This window comes from Rhamphochromis longiceps, linkage group LG3 (assembly GCF_057381845.1).
Source record: "Rhamphochromis longiceps isolate RC_006_pf linkage group LG3, R_longiceps_female_GT1.1, whole genome shotgun sequence".
Classification (NCBI taxonomy): Eukaryota; Metazoa; Chordata; class Actinopteri; order Cichliformes; family Cichlidae; genus Rhamphochromis; species Rhamphochromis longiceps.
The window spans coordinates 26,292,393-26,313,043 of NC_140559.1; the positions used below are offsets into that span (position 1 = coordinate 26,292,393).

The 20,651-nt window shown below is 37.9% G+C and overlaps 2 protein-coding genes across 2 annotated transcripts in view; one reads left to right on the forward strand and one right to left on the reverse strand.

The window, feature by feature from the left end:
- Window positions 1-20,651, forward strand: part of LOC146673690 (butyrophilin subfamily 3 member A2-like) — a 348,925-nt gene that overhangs the window by 17,944 nt on the left and 310,330 nt on the right. The window lies entirely within an intron of this gene.
- LOC146673691 (cell adhesion molecule CEACAM20-like) lies at window positions 72-20,226 on the reverse strand. The gene is made up of 8 exons (XM_085400989.1): window positions 20,196-20,226; window positions 19,973-20,017; window positions 19,579-19,839; window positions 19,255-19,500; window positions 12,663-12,941; window positions 7,608-7,892; window positions 7,378-7,505; window positions 72-176 (listed from the first exon to the last, which is right to left on the reverse strand). Exons 1-8 carry the CDS (start codon window positions 20,224-20,226, stop codon window positions 72-74), a joined length of 1,380 nt encoding a protein of 459 aa, XP_085257115.1.

Here is a 20,651-nt window from a genome sequence, read left to right on the forward strand (position 1 = left end):
GTGTTGCCTTTGCCATCTTTGGTGACCCACATAAAAGACAAGGACAGAAACAGTGAGTAGGAGTATGATTCTCACTGCATAGAACGGAATGAATTTAGGTGAATTGTAGGAGCAGAAATAGTCCAGAAGATAGTTGGAGGTGGAGTTAAGTGACATATCTCCTGTATGTTGTAGGTCTGAAAAGAAAAAAAAACACAATTAGAGAGACAGAAAGGGGACGGATTGAAAGTTCAGTTATGATGCATCGTTTTAAGCAACTGTACTTTAAGGCAGTCATGGACCAGTTAGTATAGCAAATATATAAAGCAAGATATATGGAATTATGTAGCAAAGGAAAATAGAAACATATCACCAAATGTTTTATATTTTAGATTCCTCAAAGGAGCCACACTTTGTTGACAGCACTGCAAACCCTTGGCCTTCTCTCAGTGAGCTTCATTATGTAGTCCCCTGTAATGGTTTCCTGTCACAAGTGTGCCTTGTTGGCGTTCATTTGTGGAATTTAACAACACAGTGTTCTAGTAGCAGACACATTTCTACAACTGTTCAGAGGAGACTGCACGAATCCAGGAATGGACATTAGACCAGTGGAAATCTGTGCTTTGGTCTGATGAGTCCAAATTTGAGATCTGTGGTTCCACACATTGTGCTTTAGTGTGATACAGAAAAGGTGAACAGATAGTTTCTACATGCATGGTTCCCACCATGAAGCATGGAGGAGGAGGTGTGTAAGGGCTACTTGTCCATTAAGTATAGTGATGGAGTGCTGCACCAGATGGCCTGGCCTCCACAGTCACCTGACCCAAACCCAAGTGAGATGGTTAAGGGTGAGATGGACTGCAGAGAGAAGGCAAAAAGCCCAACAAGTGCTCAGCATCTCTGGGAACTCCTTCAAGGCTGTTGGACAATCAGGTGCCTACCTCGTGAAGCTCATAGAGACAATGAGAGAAAGAGTCTGCAAAGCAGTAAGCAAAGCAAATGGTGGTTATCTTTAAGAATATAAAATATAAAACGTTTTGAGTTATGTAGTTAACAAAAAAATTATGAAATAAATTCATGTTTTCATTCATAGTTTCCATGCTTTCAGTGAAATAAGAAAGACCATTAAATGAGAATGTGTCTCCGAACTTGACTGGTAGTGTATGTTCCAATACAAAACACACTGTGTCCCTCATCCATGATATAATATAATTATGTAATCCCAGTCAAAGTTCTTACATCTACCTAATCAACAAACAAATATTAACAAGATGTCTGCTCTAATCACACATAAAACAACACAAAAACATCTGTACAGTGGACAACATTTATAAAAAATTAGTTAACACAGAATAATTTATGGCAGAGCATCCTTTGTCTGTGCTGCTGTCAGAAGGAATCATCTAATATCCCCCAAAATCTTCAAGATTCATCTTTTTTATGCCAGTTGCATCAGTTTAAAAAGATACATAACAGCTTAAATATATTTTAAAAAGAAGGCATTTAAAAATTAAGTCACTAGAATAAAAGATATTAAAGAGCACCTTTTGGTTGAATTGTTTCCTCTAGTTCACGTCTCCAAACTGACTGACTGCTATTGACCCTAAACGTGCGCTGATGCTTCTGCTAGTGTTCAGGGTGCTCACAGTTGACACAGCAGTAGAACCATGTGAGCTTTTTGCATGAATCATTAGGTGGTACTTAATGTAAATTACAGCAGCAAATTGTACTTCACAATTTGGGTCACAGAGCAGTGTAGTAGGTACATCTGCATTTTCTAACCATGTGGAGACTTTATGTAGTGAAAATAGAATTCTTATTTTCACCCAAATCAAAACTAACAAGCAGTTTGTTTAATTGATGAAACTGGTTTAGATTCAGTTTTTAAATGTGACATATAGTAACATGTACTTTGAACTGTCAACAATGTGGAAAAAGTAGTGTTAGAGATTTTTAATGTCTATGTTTTCATTCATTACATCTGACAGTGTTAAAAAGGGCCTATAATTAAAAGCAGCTGTTTATTCAAATTAGGCAGTGTCATGCCACCTGTGTGTACATAGAGAAGATTTATGGGATCTCATTTCCATTCTTTATGGAAGGGGAGAGCTGCCACCCAGGCCAAAGAAAAAAAGAGCTATATTGTATTATAATGAGAAAACCTTTTTGTTTGAACAATATGCTTTTCATGATAGTACAATATACTTTTCACATTCAACATAATATCACGTTATTAAAATATACATACTCATCATGTTATAAAAAAGCCTTTCACGCTCTTACAATATAAATATTATATTGTACGAATGTGATCATGTACTCTAGAAGTATAAGTATATCCTATCCTAATCCTATATAAAAGTATAGTATTATAAGGCCCCGAAGGTAAAAAAACTACATTTTGCTGCGAAAATGAGGTCGCTTTCGGTTTTAGGCAGGTAATGGTGGAGGAAGTGTTTTGAACAGCTGATCAGATCCTCAAAGCGTGCTTCTGGAATATTATGTTTTTGTTGCTGCAAGTGCTTTTTGTGCAATTTTTGCAAAGCTATGTGTGGAAGTACAACTGCTCCAGTTTCATATGCAAACAAAAAAATCATTGCGCTAGCTTATGTGGTTGCAGTTCTACAGGGATTTAAAAAATAGTTACTGTTCCAACCTTCTGTAGCTCCTGATTCTTTTGATTCTGAACTGGTATAAAACACATGACTCGAGACATCATACTTCACTTCCCGTGTTCTTCTTTATTTACCCATGCACATGGGGAGATGTGCACAGCACGAAGCCTCCTGCAGATCTGAAGGCCGCTCCTTCAGTGATGTACATTTATAACTTTTGTCACACAATACACACACACACACTTTGAACTGACCCTCCACATGTGACTGTGATCACTGAATCCATACGCTCCATCCCATGACCATGTATGTGTGTAACTGTCGTGTCTCTTACCGCTATATGTCCTGGCTCCCTGCTCCTCCTGCTATGAAGATATCAAAATGCCCTACTTCTTTTCCCTGCTTGCTTCTTACTTAACCCTTTAAGACCTACCATAGAACCAAGTCCGCCAGAGCTTATATTATATTTTTACATGGTGTAGTGCCATTTTTGGGAGCATTTCAAGTTGCTATCCATCAATACAACCATTATAGCCCAGATTTTAATGATATGTATTCATTAAGTGCATAGTAATTACATAAATTGCAAAAAAGTGCAATAAACTACAAAAAAATTGAAAATCGTTTTTGCTTTTTTAACATATATTTCTAGTTAGAGAAATTTAAGAGGCTTATCCCTCAAAACTGTAAATACAAAAAAGTTGCACAAAATAGTTTCCCACCACAGGAAATTTATTTTGAGTGTCTTCATAGTTTTATTTTTGAAATACACCAATTTTTATATACTGCAGGAAAAACGAAAATAAATATTATAATGCAAATTTGCAAAAAAGCAGCATGTGCATCAAAATAAACTATTTCCAGCAGTGCAATATGAGTCCTAAGCATCCCAGAAACGACACAGAAAGTCATAAAGTCAAAGATAACTTTTAAAAACACCAGTATAGGTCCTGAGGCCCTGATGGTAAAAAAAAAATACATTTCCGTGAAAATGACGTCACTTCCGGTTTCGGGCAGGACATGGCAGACATGCAAAAGTTCGCGCTGACGTCTATTCCAACGTAGGAAGTGTTATGAACAGCTGATCGGATCGGCAAAGCGTGTTTCTGGAATATTATGTTTTTGTTCCTGCAAGCGCTTTTTATGCAGTTTTTGCAAAGCTTTATGTGGAAGGAAACCGTGACCTAGGACAAGCTTATGGCATAAGATGTAAGTACAACTCCTCCGGTTTCATATGCAAAAAGATTATTGTGCTAGCTTACGTGGTTGCAGAGCTACCGGGATTTAAAAATAGTTACGCAAAACAGAACGTGCCCGCTCCGACCCGCTCTAAAGGGTTAAGGCCAGGTCAGAAGATCATCTTGTGTACACATATAGACACATCACTGGCGTCTCCTCTCCTGCATTATCTACCCCCACAGTTACACGCATGATGTTTCACATGTTTTCCCGTCCTCAAACTATTCATACTTAATTATTTTGCTGCATTTCTACAAACAGAGGCCTCTTGTTAGCAAGCAAACCCAATATATTTATCCACATTACGCAAAACGGAGTGTGCCTGCTCTGCTTGGTCAAGTTTGCTGTCTAAGGACAGCACTAGCAAGCACTCTCCGCTTATGTCCAAAAACTAAAAAAAACAAAACAAAAAACACCCCTTTGTATTGGTGGAAAAATGTACAATGCCGACCAATGAAAAAATGGTATGGGAACATCACATTTGGTTGTTTAGGAAAAGGGGGGCGTTTTAGGAGTGATGGCGAGGGAGAGCGAGACAGAGAGAGAGAAAGAAGGCAGAAAAGCAAGAAAGAGAGAGAGTTTTTGGAGTGTACAGTTAGTGTGTTGTCTTGTGTAGTGTAGTGGATAGTTTTGTGTTGTGGGTCAGAACAATGAGGTGATAGCTGAATTTCACAGTTGCTGCCAAAAAACCACCAAAGACAGATTACAGTGTCTCCAGGCAGAAAACAGGAGCGTTTCTGATGGCACAGATTTCTGCCCATACGATCTCTACCAAGATAAAAAAAAGATGAGAGAGACTGGTGTCACGACACTAGTCAGTCTTTTACCTTTTCACAAAAGGTTAAAAAGTGATTGTCCACAATTTAGACTTTAATTCCAGAATAGTTTTGCACAATATTTGATTAAAACAATTTTGCAAGAGAGCAGCAAAATCAAATAATATCAATAACAAAAAAATGATCAAATAACATGTATCATATTTATCTACTTAACCTACTCTGAGCTAATGCTGATTTTGTTCTTGCCTTTAGTGGAGAGAGGCTGAAGAAAGGATGAGCATACCTGGATCCATAGATGCACTTATTGATGATAATCACCCAGAAGGAAAGCAGCATTCTCTGGGCATTTTGTAGAAGTATGATGTAACCCAAAAACCTGACGTCACTTCCGGTTTCGGGCAGGTAATGGCGGAAATGCAAAAGTTCGCGCTGACATCTATTCCAACGTAGGAAGTGTTATGAACAGCTGATCAGATCGGTAAAGCGTGTTTCTGGACTATTATCTTTTTGTTCCTGCAAGCGCTTTTTATGCAGTTTTTGCAAAGCTTAATGTGGAAGGAAACCGTGACCTAGGACAAGCTGATGGCATCAGATGTAAGTACAACTCCTCCAGTTTCATATGCAAAAAAATTTTTTGCGCTAGCTTACGTGGTTGCAGTGCTACTGGGATTTAAAAATAGTTACGCAAAACAGAGCGTGCCCACTCCGACCGGCTGTAAAGGGTTAATTACCCACACGTTACCATCCTCTCTCTGACTTACATGATCTAACACACAGTTTAAAGTTTAAAATGACTTCATTATATTTTCTTCAATATTCTAAACACAGAAATTCTAACATAGTTAAACATTCAACAGCATGTAAATGGTAAATGACCTGTATTTGCATAGCGCTTTTACTAGTCCCTAAGGACCCCAAGGCGCTTTACACGTCCAGTCAGCCACCCATTCACGCACACATTCATACACAATTCACACAGTGAATTAAATATAATTCACTTCATGTTTCATTCAATTATTCATTAGATTCATCTTTAGCAAATTTTCACATGAAAATTTTAACATAATCTCTTTTTAATTGAAGTACACAGGAATATTTTACTTTTTTAAAACGGAGTTTGTCAATCACCATCTATTTAATACAAGTTATTTTTATTAAATCATACATTTTATAAATAAACCATTTTCTGTGATTTGCACTCCGATCATTTTAATCACTTAAAGGTGGATTCCCCCCCCCCCCCCCCCCCCTCTCAGCTGTGACAACAAGCAGTAGCAAAGGGGGACTTCAGTCTCTCTCTACCTCATGTCACCTGACACATCTTGATTGACACTCACTGCTTTACAGGATTGACATTAAGTTTAGAACGATGGACGCACCAACATCCTAAACTATTTATACCAAAATACAACCAACTTCTTGAATATTCTCAGAATTTTAAAGAACCCACCATTAAATCTTAACAACCATCTAAAAACAAACGCCCAATCACTCAAAAACACAACCTAACACCCCAGCAAACAGTCTACACTCCATCAATTACAAATATACGAAATAAAACCACTGGATAAGTGCAACTGAAAAGCAATAAATAAAATTGAAGTCTTTCTTCTGATGATGCTGTCTAAGGGACGCATGCATAATGTAAACAGAAGTGGTGCTAGCATGGACCTTAGTGTGTGAAGAGGACTTTCCATTTACATGAAGAAATCAGAGTCAGTTAGATAGATATGATGCAAACCACTGCAGCGCAGTACCTGTAATACCTACAGCGTGCTCTAATCGCTCTAGTAGGATATTATGGTCAACAGTATTTTTCGAACACTGCACTGAGGTCAAGCAGGACAAGCACAGAGTTAAATCCACTGTCAGAGGCCATGAGAAGCAATGAGCTCTGAAACCTGACTGAAACTCCTCAAATAAACCATTCTAGTACAGTTAGCTGTTTTACGGCTAATGCATTTTATTTATTTTGGCACTGGCAGGTCATCTAACTAGTCAAACACATCAGTTCCTGCCATATGATAAAACCAGTGTAAGCATTACTGAAATTACATACGGGAACATTCAATTTTAAAGGAACTACAGCATTTATATTCAAGATAGCGGTCTTTTAAGTTTGCTTAAATCACTATTTTCATTCTTTTTCACTTGCAGCTCAGTTACATTCAGGAACCAAAACTACAAGCACACAATGACAAAACCTCTGCAATTATCTGAAAAACTCAGTACAAACCAACTATGCTGAACAGATTCTGCTTACATGACAGTGAAAGGTGTGAAGACAGGTCCCTTTTTTTTAAAGTATTTTTATGAAAACATAAAAGTTCCACTGCAACAATTGCCCTGACAACTACGATAAATACTCAACTAGAATTCATCAATAGTTTCCTAAAAGAAAAGCAACATGTGAATTTTCCTGCTCTGTGTAGATAAAGCAGAGGTAACACCAAACAGCTGGGAAGGTTAAGTCCCTCTACACTTATTTCCACCAAACACTTGGCAGTCTTGCTTATTACAGGCATATTGTGCACTGGAACAGAGACAAGCAGCCCAATGCACCACAACCAAAGCACGGATGATATAACTGTGATGGTGTAGAAGGCTCTTTGCTTTGATTGGTCAACCTGTTTCTTTTCTCCACTTGCTTCCCCTGGCCCTGGACGAATCAGAACACGGAGAACAGCGAGGCTGCAGAAAGATATGACTGTTATGGATAAAATTAAAACACATAACAATGGTATGGAGAGTTCATTATGCATAACTAGAGCTCCAAAGCTCAGTCCAAAGCATAGCAGCCAAGCACAGCCAATGCTGATGTTTCTGATCTTGACCCCACGGGCGTTTCTTAGACTCATGTAGGTGATGGGATGAACAACAGCCAGGTAACGTTCTACACAGGTGAGAATGTGGAAAATGATCCTCCCATAGAAAGTCATATAATAAGCATTTAATCCAAGGTTTGTCAGTGCTGAGTTATTAATATAATTGCTACCAAAAACAAAGAAGCCCCCAAAGATCCAGATCAGCTCCATGGCAGCCATGTGGTAGGTGAAGATGTCAGAGTGACTTGCTGTTTTAAAAGAGCGCTGCTGCCGCCATTGTCTATGGCCCAGGTAGAGGACGATAGTGGAGAGAGGGAGGAGGAGGAGGATTCTCAAGGTATTGATGGTAATGCTTGCGTATCTGTAAACATTGGAGTTGTTGCAATCCAGAACACTTGAGGTGGATGAGGTGTTAACTGATATATCTGCCATATCTCCTGTATATTGTAGTTGTGCTGAAAAAAGGGAATTCAAGAGACAAATAAGGAGACAGAAGGTATAGAGTAGAAAAAGGAAAAAAGAAATTGAAATACTTTTAAGTTACATTTAATCTTGGTAGGGTATTCATGTAATCTCACATTTTCTTAGTAGTTACATTAACGTTACCATATACTATCATAAGAAAATATTTGTTGACAAATATTTCTTAATAAATGAATGGTAATAATAAAAAAAACAAACAAGAAAATTACGTACACTGACAAAATTCATTTTATACTTTTGTAACAGAATGCATTTTATTCTTGTTATGTGTATACGTTTATCTTTATGCTTGAAGCTATTACTGAAGCTCTGTCACTACAGACCACATTTAATAAGAGTTTCTGCTGGTGCAAAGTACTTTTTTATGTTGAACAGCTACCAGGATTTAACACTAGGAGTCCCAGGTTTCTACCTTTCTACCTTTAATAGAGGCACAGTTGTGAATTTTGTAATTGAATGCAGTAAACACAGGAAATTTTGTGGCTGGCCTCACTGCTCCACAGCTCCACAAGCAGCCAAGATGTGTTTTGTGACACATGTGGCAAGACCACAAGCCTCGTCTGACAAAAGTAAAATATAACAGAGAATCTAATGATGAGTTTATGATGACGCAAAATGAAGGAGGAGAGGAACAGGTGCTGCTAGGGCGAGACAAACGTTCCTCGTTGAGTCCTTTTACATTACAAGCACTCTCCAGGTACAGAGAGAGAAAGGGTGGTGGTATCGGATCTAAAAGGAAATCAGTGGTATTGCTCATCACTAGGTAGTTCATCTCTCTGTCTCTGCCATGGTCCTGAGTCCATTGACTCAGGGATTTTGGGTTTGGTGTATTTATTATTATTATTATTATTATTATTATTATTATTATTATTATTATTATTATTATTATTATTAATATTATTATTATTATTTGTGGACTCGTGTTCTAGTTTTGGGATGATTTGTGTTTTGGGATTTTCTGGTTCTGGGATTTTGGTTTGGTGCTCCCTCTGTTGGTCCCTGGTGTTTCCTTTGTCTCATCAGGTTAATCAGGTCCAGCTGTGTCCCACCTGTGTGTGATGTCCCTCTGGGTGTATTTATGTTGTGTGAATTGGTGTGCTGGTTACTGGACCGTCTGTGTTCGTCTCCTGGAAACTGTCTGCGAACCTCTTTGTGAATCCACTGTGCGCTCTCCCTGCTGTTCCCCTTCGTGTTTTACGTTCAATAGTTTAGTTTCTCCCAGTTTAGATTATCCTAAGTTCTGTTCTTGCCATCCCCACTTTGTGTTCTTTCATTTATAATAAATCTCCCTCGCATCTCACTAACTGCCTGCATTCGAGTCCTTTTCCCACACACCACAAGACTGTTGCCCCAGCCGTGACAGTCTCATTTAAAAAAAATGCTGGAATTGCACCCACTAGTTCACAGATTAGAAATCCAATCGGTTACATTTGTAGAACATTTATTACCAAAGATGTTTATTCAAATCAGACTTAATTTCTGGACTATAACCTGCCCTGCCATCGTGTTTTATGAATTATGCAATTTGAAGTCACAAATAAGTATTTAATCTTAATAAAAACTGCAATATCATCAGCAGTTAAAGTTTTTTTGGTTGATTTTAATTTTGGGTGTCAAATTGGGATATTCTTTTATCCTATTTTCCAATTGTAGCTCTAACAGTGATCATTTCTTAGCACAGGTAACAATCATTTTCCATTTCTTATTGACTTTCAGGGACATCTGTTTTGATCATAGTGTGCTGCTGTTATATCACCTTTTACTTGTTGTCATTCTGGACCTTTTGGGGCCTTAATGCATATCATAATTCAGTCTTAGTAGAAGGCTGCTGAGTTTAAGTTCAGCATGGCCAAAATATTACAGTACATTTTGGACACACATAACAGCGTGTGTGTGTTTTTTCCACAGCTTTTATAGTGTATTTAAATTGTCTGGGTATCATTTATTTGGTTTCCAATGCAATATCAATAATTTTAATACATTATATGGCCATTAAACTAATCAAGGTATAAATACTATTCATGATCATCAAACTTTTTACTAACAGAGAGCTGCAATGTATTTTTTCTCTTTAAAGTGTTTAATAAGAAGCAATGAAAGTGTAACTGCAGATTTTCAATTTTCTACAAACAATGACATAGAATGGAAACTTTTCTGCATAATATGGATTATAATAAAGAACAAGTACCTCGTCTGTCGTCTCGTTGTTGTTAATCTCAGGCGTCCAAACTGAGTGATTGCTGTTCACTGCAAATGTCCTTTGAAGCTTCTGGCTTGATTGTGCTCACCACCACAGCAGCAGGACTGTCTGAGTTGTTTGCAGCAGAGTGTTCTCTGACTCAGTTACTGTGAACATATCAGGCAAAAAAAAATAAAATCTCAACTTCTCCTGTGCATGGAGAAAATACAATCTTGCTCTAGGGCCCATTCTAATGACCATGGACCCTTTATGTGGCAAATAATAAATAATAGAAATTCAAACATGCAGTAAATAAACACCAACTCAGAGTTGAATTAGTTCAGACTTTACAACAAAGTAAACTGTTAATGAAGTCTGAAAAAACAGTAAGCCCTATTTCATTATACTGACTCATTTCTATATGACTTGCTGTGCTTGAGGCTACCAGTCCATTACCTTTGACAGGATTCAAATGTACTGCAAAGAAAAAACAGGTGTTAATTCAAATGAGGCATAATCTTGCAGGCAGCGTGTAGAGGGAGCACTTTCTCATTCTCATTTGCATGATTCATGATTCTAGTAGTCATGAGTGCAGAAGGAGTTGTTTGCTTTATGTGCTGGATTCAATTTCCATGAGTTAAAACAACTGCATTCACAAATTGTTGAACAATTACAGAATAAGTCTTCTCAACGTAAAATTTTGAAGACTACTGCCATCATCAACAGTTCATAACATCATCAAAATAAACCATCAATATAAAGCAATCTCAACAGGAATCCCTACAGGAGAACATTACATAATAGACAGTAGTTATAGCTTCTCTGCTTTGATGACCTTTGGAAACTATAGGACAAGGACTGGAATTTCATCAATTTAGGACTCGAAATAACAAAAATAAACAATGGAACAATATTACATGTAACTGGTTTTTCTGTCTCTTTGTCTCATGTCCTCCAGGTGTAGGGCATCCACTTATTGGCTCATTTAAACTTGGTATACCTGTATTGGCTGCTCTGAGCATAGACGACCAACCCCTCACCCTGGATCATTGCAAAAGGAGCAGCTTTCACATATATTGTTCAAGATTGGCTGGAGCAACACAAATAAATAGCATAGAATAAAATAATCCTTTAATCGTCCCACAAGGGGAAATTTGGTTGGAACAGCAGCCAGAAAGACACATATACAAACAAACAGGACACAAACATACACAATTTTTAATAAAGAGCACACACTTCTTTTTCCAGAGTGAAATGGTTATACAACATACATCATTAAAGACTTTTAAGAACAGTTAGTGGGCACAGAAGTTTAAAAATATTTTTTTTATATTTTCTAATTCACACAGAGTCAAAAGTATACATACACCCCAACTAATTGTAGTTATTTCTCCCTTAGCTTTTCGCAGCTGACAGTTTTTGGACTGTTATGTGCTTTGTCTCTAGGGGCCACCGCATATATTTATATATAAACATATATAAATAAAACCATGCGTTTTTTACATTAGTAATTCCTTTTGTGCATAATCTTATATTGTTGTTCATAATAAATTAATTAAAGCAAGAAAACAACTTGAAGAGCCAGTTCGGAGCCGAAAGAGCCAGTTCTCTAAAAAGAGCGGGAAATCCCATCGCTAAGGCTACGTTCACACTGCAGGCGAAAGCGCATCAAATCCGATTTTTTTTTTGACCCTATGCCACCCATATCCGATCATGGTATGACAGTGTGAATGGCACAAATCCGATATTTTCATATCCGATCTGGGTCACTTTCGTATGTGGTACTGAATCCGATACATATCCGATGTTTTAGAAAGCGACTGCTGTTTGAACGGTCATGTCTCATTAAATCCGTCTTTTACGTCACTGACACAAAACAGACGCCAATTATCAGCGCCCGAGAAGACATCGCGAAAGCTTCCTTGTCCATCCCGTGTAGATGTCAGTAAAACTGTTGGGAACACAACGTTGGAGAAACGTGAACATTTTATTTGTGCTGTATAATCTGCAGATTCTGACAGAAATCTGCAACTATCCTTTGAAGCACCGCTCCTCTCTAAAACCGCAATAAGGATAATTATTAGGCCATATGTAAATAACAAAACAACTTAAAGCAAAATTGGGAAACGTAAAGTCCAAAACAAGTCTTTATATTAAGGGCCATCAGTCAAACAATACTGTTTGGTCTGGGTCTGAACAGAGCGCGTTGTGTGTGACGTCTGCTTTTGCGCATGCTGGCCACTTTGAGGATTCACACTAGAGCGCGTTTGCTGTCACATTTTATTTATAGTGTGACCAAGCAGACAAAAAAATTGAATTTGATCAAAAATCGGAATTGAGCATTAAGACTTGCAGTGTGAACGTAGCCTAATAGTCACCCCCTGCACTCTGCCACAGTTGTTATTATGGTGGATTTGCTTTGAGTTTTTTCAGAAAAAATATGTGACTAGTGCAGTGCAGTGAATCACTGTATTTAATCACACAAACAGGAGTGCGAAAAAATAGAAAATATAAACGTGTTTATGATTGATGCATGAATCAGCAGTGATTGACCAAAATCCACTCGAAAACAGAAGAAAAAAAGTGAGATATGGCAGAGAGACAGCCAGCCAGCTCACTAGGGATTCACCGCCTCCTGAAATGTTGCACTTGTAAAATCCTTCATCTGTCTTATAAACTTCGTGGATGGCCAAGTTTCCTGTTGAGCTGCTCCCTATGTGATGCCCATTTTTGAAGAAATCAGCTGTGAAGTTGGATAAAGTCATCTTGTTCATGCAGCGAAGAGTCACAGCTTCTCCCTCCATCACAGGAACAGCAGGACTCTCCAGGATCACAGAACCATCTACACAACAAGTGACTTAAAATTTTAAATGTTGAACTTGTTTTTGTTTTTGACGAAATATTACAGCCTTCATTCACTCATACCAGTGACAGTGATGTAGATAGTGTTGCTTCTATTCCCTCCTGCTGTAACACACAGATATTCTCCACTGTCACTTGCATAAAGATAATGAATGGTGCACTGTGAACCTGTTGTTGTTGCTGTTGTTTTCTTACTGGTTGTGTTGCATTGCTCTACTTCCTCTTTCATCTTATATAACACGTGTCCACGAGAGATCTCCTCACAGTAAAATAGCCATGATAGCCAATAAAATGTGCATCACAAGCTTTGTGATGATTACCCCTTTCAAACACAAAATGATAAATAAAGCTTATAGTAATAAGTAGGGATGGGTACCGGTGTCCGGTGCCATGATGGCACCGGTTCTGACATAAACGGTAGTAACCAGACCAAAAAGCAGCGCACATTTCGGTGCTTTATTTCGGTGCTTTTTTTTCCTGAGCTGTGATACACTTCTAGCCAATCATTTTACGTTTCCGAGGATAGTAGGCGGGGCCAGGTACGTACGTTCTTTTAGAGCAGAGCTACAGATTAAAAATGACCAAGGCGAAGCGGTCAAAAGTCTGGCTGTACTTCATAGCAAAAGATGCAAACTCAGCAGCCTGCAACAAGTGCTTTAAGCTGATACTGTAATACTGTCAAAGGAGGTAACACCTCAAATCCGATGAAACACCTGGCGACGCATAGCGTTTGTTTTTTTAAAAGCCGAGAAATGCACCGTATTTGATAGCTTGCTGCGAGACGTAACACCGAGCAAATCTACTGTGGGTGGGTTGCCTGTTATGCAACATCCCCCAAAAACACGAAGAGGAGAGTCCTGGCCCGTAGCCCTGCCAGTGTAGCAGAAATGATGACGGATGATGATGGCAGCAGCAGCCGTTCTTCTCTGCGTGAGTAGCTTAATGTTGTTCGTGTGTAATTTACGTTGAGTAGGCTAACCACGTTATTACATTAATGCATGTAAGGTGAACTAGCAAACATCATCATAGCTACATGCAGCTGTCTTCTTGTTTGATGGCAGATACTCCCTTCACCCTGGCCAAAAAGGCTAAAATGACCAAAGAAAAAGTGGAAAACAGTTAAACATGAGAGGTTTTTGGATAAAGTTTGTGTTTTTTCTATTGTTTAAGCACTGCTTCCAGCCAAGAGTGATACCATATATGCCCCATAGCTGCAGAAAAGGCTAACATTGTTATCTTTTTACAAAAAACAGCTGAACATGAGAGGTTTTTGTACCAATTTTGTGTTCTCCATTCTTTAAGCACCGGTTTGAGCACCGGCACCGTTTCAAAAGTACCGATTTGGCACCGGTATCGGAAAAAACCTAAACGATACCCATCCCTAGTAATAAGCAAACAGATGGTACTCACCAACTTTCTGATCATGTGTACACAGGAGGATGATGACAGTCACTTTCACTGAGTCACTGAGACAAAAGAAAACACAATAGATAATAAAATGTGTGACTTTTCATCTTTGTTGACTCTTTTTGCTAAAATGTTATTTATCGTTACTTCTCTCACGAAGTCTCACGAAAAGGTTCACATCACATTTTAACAGCTTTATGAGACTTTGTTAAAGTTAATAGTTTAGTTTTAATGTATAAACTGAGGCAATACTCACACAGTCTAAAGCAGAGTTCTCTGACCTCCATGATGTCTTGCTGCAGACTGACTATTTGGCATATTTGAAATGAATCTAAATAGTTTTCAGAGAAGCAGAGCTGCTGTTGTGGTAGGTCACCTGACACAAAAACAGCCTGATGCTGCTTTCAGTTCTATTTGTATCCATTTTATAGTTCATCTTCTTCTTGTTTTACAGTACTGATGAGAAAAACATAAAAAACATTTCAGTGCAAACTAAGTCGGAGGTGAAGTTTGTTCACAAACTACCCACAGAGTTTCTTAATAGACATGCATCAATATCAACAGGCAAGATGTGGTCTATCTCTCATCGCTGGTTGCATTGTTTTTTATATATCATGACATTTATGTTTGCGTAAGGACGAGTTAGTTATTGTTGCTCTGATTTTTCCACAGTTAAGAATTCCCACCATCACCACTACCAGCACCAAAGCAACGATCACAAAAATCAGCTGCCATGTTGGAGGAAAACATCATGTTTCTGCAGGAAAGAGTTAAATACATGTCAACTTTATCTCAGAATATTGCTTTCCTTCTGCAGATGTACCAGTGACAATGAAATTCATAATGTTGCTTCTGTTCCCTCACATGCTAAAATGTTGCTGGCTTATTCATCACAGGAACAGCAGGACTTTAGCTGAACAACATGCGTTCCAGATGCAGTTCAGGTTAGAATCATGTTTAGTGAGAAACACTGATCAACTCCTGGATATGATCAGGATTTTAAGAGAACAAAATGCAAATACCGAGAATTACAACATTTCTCCATCATTTAGAAGTTGCAAATTCCTTTGTACATGTTAGAAAAGTTTATTTTATTAAAAAAAATGTTTGGTTATTGTAGAAGGACAGGACCTCCTACTTTAAGCCCTTTTTTAAAAATGTCCATTTTCCCCGTCAACCTTTCTGTGGTTTGTTTAGGTTCAGACATTATAACTACATTTATGGGGTAGTATGGAGCCCCACAAGGGATATTGGAGAAAGAAAAAACAGTTTAATTTTAGTCCATGCAGTTTCAGGTCAGCGCTGAGATGTTGGAAGCAATCATAGTGATGGAAGACGCACATCCATTGGTGGGATTCATAGATTTTCATTTTGCGCTTGGCCTGAACTATTAAGATATTACATAAGTGAGAGACATCTGAAGAGAGTTCTAAGCGTAAGAGGACAAAGTCATCTCTGACCTGACTTCGTAGTTTAGTCACAGGCAGATGAAACACCAAATTATTATGCTAACCACTTCTCCGTGTCAAACTCAAAACATGAATCCAGAATGACAAATGCCACCACCTTCTACCGTGAGTCATCAGAGTCTAATTGGCAAATGCATAAATTTCTCTATTTCAACAAATCATGTTCTATTCTTCTAAGTGATCTCTCCTTATTGAAATAATATGTTTTTCTTGAAAGCCACAAAACGAAGCCCACTGTGAGACAGGCCATTATCATGTGTGGCAACAGAAAGACTGAAAAGGTTTGTTCTTAATGATAAGATCAGCAGCCACATTGCTGAATGAATGAGGGATGACTGTTATTATGGTCCCTCTCTAACTTTGAGAAAGGTTTAAGAGCTGAGAATCTCTTGTTGCCTTTTCTACATTTTTCTCACAGTGTCAACAACATTCAGATTATGACTTGTGCTTTCACAGTTTGACATAGCAAATATAGAAAGCCATGTCATTTTCTTTGGCTGTACTGAACAGATGTTGCTGTTGATGTTGCTGTAGCATGAAACAAGACACCGCTTACTATGCCTGGGTACTAGACCACACTTCAGTTAGAGACATGCTCATGCAAAGAAATTGAGTTTTTTTTTCCACTGCTCACCACAAAAAGACCGCAGTGAATGGTAAAGGTGTGGCAGTTATTTCCTGTAGCAACATTCATACACTTTTAAAAAGACCAATCAGATGGAACAAGTTTAAGAGCATTTGGGTCTGCCTGTCAGCTGTATCTAAATGAACACACACAAGCTATAACAATTTATATACATGTATCAAACCCAACTGACAATATGTTGCTTAATTACAAAAGCAATACATGATAAGTTTTTGTTGTTTTCACTCTCACTCAGATGTGATTATGTCTTCGGTCAGCTCTCTGTAACATACATTGGAAGGAGAGAACAAAAATAAAAAACTGTTTCCAAACGAGAATGAATATCTTTGAAAAGAAACACATTTATTATTGTCTCTGGTGGAAAAGGTGTTAATTCCACTTTTGCATTTTGGCAGTGTCATTTTGTACAGATTTTATTTAGAGTTTTGGGGTGATTACAACTCACAAACTCTATAAAGTTCATTCATGTGTCATAGCATGTAAATGTATCTAACATCCTGCTGGGGATGTAAGGATGGAAAAGATCACTGATATATGTTGGTGCTGTTTCCATGCAGGGCCCTGAATGTCAGAGTGATAAGGCATGGGAGTACTTAGAAGACTTGGGCAGAAGCTTTGCTGCAGTGTTCTGAACAACTTGCAGATGCTGCAAAGAGGTTTTACATAAACAAGTAAACAAAGAATTACAATAATCCAGACGAGATGAGACAAATGCGTGTATGACAATTTCCAATACAATGCAGCTGATACAATGGAACTCAGCTTGGCAATATTTCTCAAGTGATAAAAACAGGAGTGGACCAGAGATTTAGCACAAAGATCCAAAGTCAGAGCTGAGTCAGACGTTACACCAAGGTTCCTGATAGAAGATTTGGCAAATGTAGCAACTGGTTTTTCCATAGCCCTAGGCAAAAAAAAAAAAAAAAAAAAAAAAAAGTTAGGAGAACAAACAAGGACTTCAAGAAAGTCATCCAACCTCTAATGGAGTCCACATATGGAAAATCTGTAGTTTGGAAACATCTTGAGGCTTAAAGGACATATATAACTGAATATCATCTGCATAGCAGTGATAAGAAATGTCCTTAAAAGGGCTCAATACATGCAATACATACATACAATACATGAAAAAAAAACTGAATATAGCTACACACCTGCAATGAAGCTCTTTGTGGTTACCAGTGAATACACTCATTTTAAACTGAAGACAAGAATAACAACACAACTTTTTGTGGTGATGTGAATTCATGAAACAGAGGTACAAATGCAAACCAATACTTCAGAGCACGGAGCAGTCTTAAATGTTTACTTGCAGTGGACATTTTTAAACATGTTTACTTCTTTTCAAACGTTTACTGTCCTACGGATAGTGATTTTTTACAGGAGACAAATAGCAGGAAATTTAAGAGATGAATAGCTTTGCAGTCTGTGATTATTTAATAATAATACTTACAACACATATCATGCTCACCACAACAGGAAATATGTAAGAAATAGATTATAATAAAAAAAGAACACTTATATTGCATTGAAATATTTCAATGCAATTAAGTTGCAGGTCACCTACAACCACACATGCAATAGAAAGTGGTGGAATTTGCAGGTGTTTGCAGATATTTACAATGTTTTTTTCCTTCAAATACATCACAGTCTTGTGATGTATTTGAACATCACTGAAGGACCCACAGTGTTGTGGGTCCTTCAGAGATGTTTATCAGCATTATGGTGGGATTTTACAGGCATTTTTTCCAAAATGACTATTTTTTAAAACTATTGTTTATTTGTGCTACACATATGCTGTGGGTTCCACACCCAGTTTCACACCTTGGCTCAGGCGATTAGAGGATCATCAGGGGGTCCTTTTGTCCCTCTGTGGGGGGAAACTCCCACTAGGTTTATATCTGGGACTCTCCACCATTTGACCTTAGAACTGAAGAAGCTTCTCAGATGAGAGGTGAAACGTCTTCAAGCAACTTAAAGAAGTCCAGACGCTTTTCTTTGCAAGCTCCTTAGACTACGATGACCTGGATGACTGAGAACCTTCACAGACATGTTGCACAGTTTCCAGTATCATGACAGTTACATTTACATCTGGGTTAACAATTAGTTGCTCTGATTTTCCCACAGTGAAGAAGTCCCACGAGCAGCAGTAGAAGAGCCACCATCGTGATGGTGAACACGGTCCGTACGATGAGGTAAATATGACATCCAGGCTCTGAGGAGGGGTCTGTCTCAGTTTCTGTGTGATTGCCAGCATAGATGAAAATTAATTAGATGTGTTCACCTTGGTTAATTACTTAATTCATTAATATCTACATTTCATACAGGCAAAGGCCTCAACAATTGCCAGAACCTGCAGTTCCTCTATTGCCCCCACAGACTGTCAAACTGTTAAAATGCTCAACAATTGGCCAACTAAAGAAATATGTTTATGGACTTGAATAAAAATGTTGTTTCTAGATCTTTCTTTCTTTCTTTTTTATTTTTTAGCTTTTCCTTCTCTTTACGATATTAACTCTGGTTATTTTATATATTTTCATAATCCACAAGTCAGAGGGGGATGTAATCATGTTGTTAGCCTGTTTGATGTTTACTATCCATGACAGAATTGGGGTGTTTTTGGTGGTTTTTGGTGTCTGATGTGAAAAGAAAATTGTGTGAATGAGAAAAATACAGTGAATTATTTTGCAATGAAAGAGTGTGTTTAGTGATGCAGCTTTAATACTCCTGGCATTAAAAAAGGGGGGAAAGTGTTGACTTCCTCAGTGTCTCACCTGTGACATTCAGCCAGCTCACTGGTGACTCTCCAGCTCCTGAAATGCTGCATTTGTAATGTCCTTCATGAAAATTTAAAACTCTGCCGATGGTCATGTATCCTGTGGAGCTCTTCCTGATGAGGATTCCATCTTTGTAGAAATCAGCTGTGAAGTTGGAGGAAGTTGTCTTGTTCCTGCAGCTCAGAGTCACAGCTTCTCCCTCCATCACAGGAACAGCAGGACTCTCCAGGATCACAGGACCAGCTGAAAACCAACATGTATAAATCTATTCAATGATGTGTTTGATTATTACAGCATATTGCTTACTAAATGGAAACTTACCAGTAACAGTGATGTTGATAATGTTGCTTTTCTCCCCTCCTCCAGTCTCACATATGAACTCTCCACTGTCGTCTGTATAAACATTTTTTATAAAGCAGGACGATGCTGCTGCTGTTTTCTCATTAGTGTAGCTGCATAATTTCATTTTCCCTCTCAGCTTATGTACAATATTATAATGAGAGACGCCCTCACAGTAAAAAGTTACTGACTCATATTCAAAGAACTGTGATCTGTTTGGAACAACACGAAGAAAAACTGCATCTGAGACAAAATAAAAGGTTCACATTAGTTTTATTTTTCAATAACTGAAATGTGGGAGCACAGGGTAAAATAAAATATCTCAAACTGATATAACTGATAAATGTTAATGTCAGTTTAACTAGCCAGTACTTACCAACTCTCTGATCATGTGCACAAAATGGGATCATCACACTCATTACTGAAAAGATAAAAAGGGCTAAACTTGTAAACCTACTGATAAATGTATTTGCTGTTTGGCAGTTTGTTATGGTTCCTCAACATGAAACTTTTAAACAACACAGTAGTTTAACAATGATACTATCTTAAACAGATTCCTTATATTTTAGTTTTAATGCGGGAATAAAAAAAATACTCACTGAGCTTGATGCAGAAGGCTCTGACCTCCATAACGTCTTGCAGATTGTGAACAACAGTCTCTTCCTGTGCGGCTCATTTCTGCTGCTGAAACAATATTTAGCATTTAAAAATAGCGTTCAAAGAAGCAGAGACACTCCTGTTGTTGTCACGCATCAGTGTTTCAGTTCACACTCACTGAAGGGAAAAAACAAGCTAATGCTTCGCTAAACCCAGAGTGACACTACTGTCTGAACACTGGAAAAAAAAATTGCACTGCTAATGGGTTCATTGTATATGATGAAGGTGCTTGCACTTATCAGTGAATTAACTTGTTTTAAACTGAAGCTAAGATTTGCAAGTATGAGACTGTGAGTACATCAAACAGAGATACAAATGTAAACCAGAACTTTATAGCAGAATACATTCTGGACTTTTATTTCAAACAATGATTTTTATGCAGATTTACCCCTTATTAT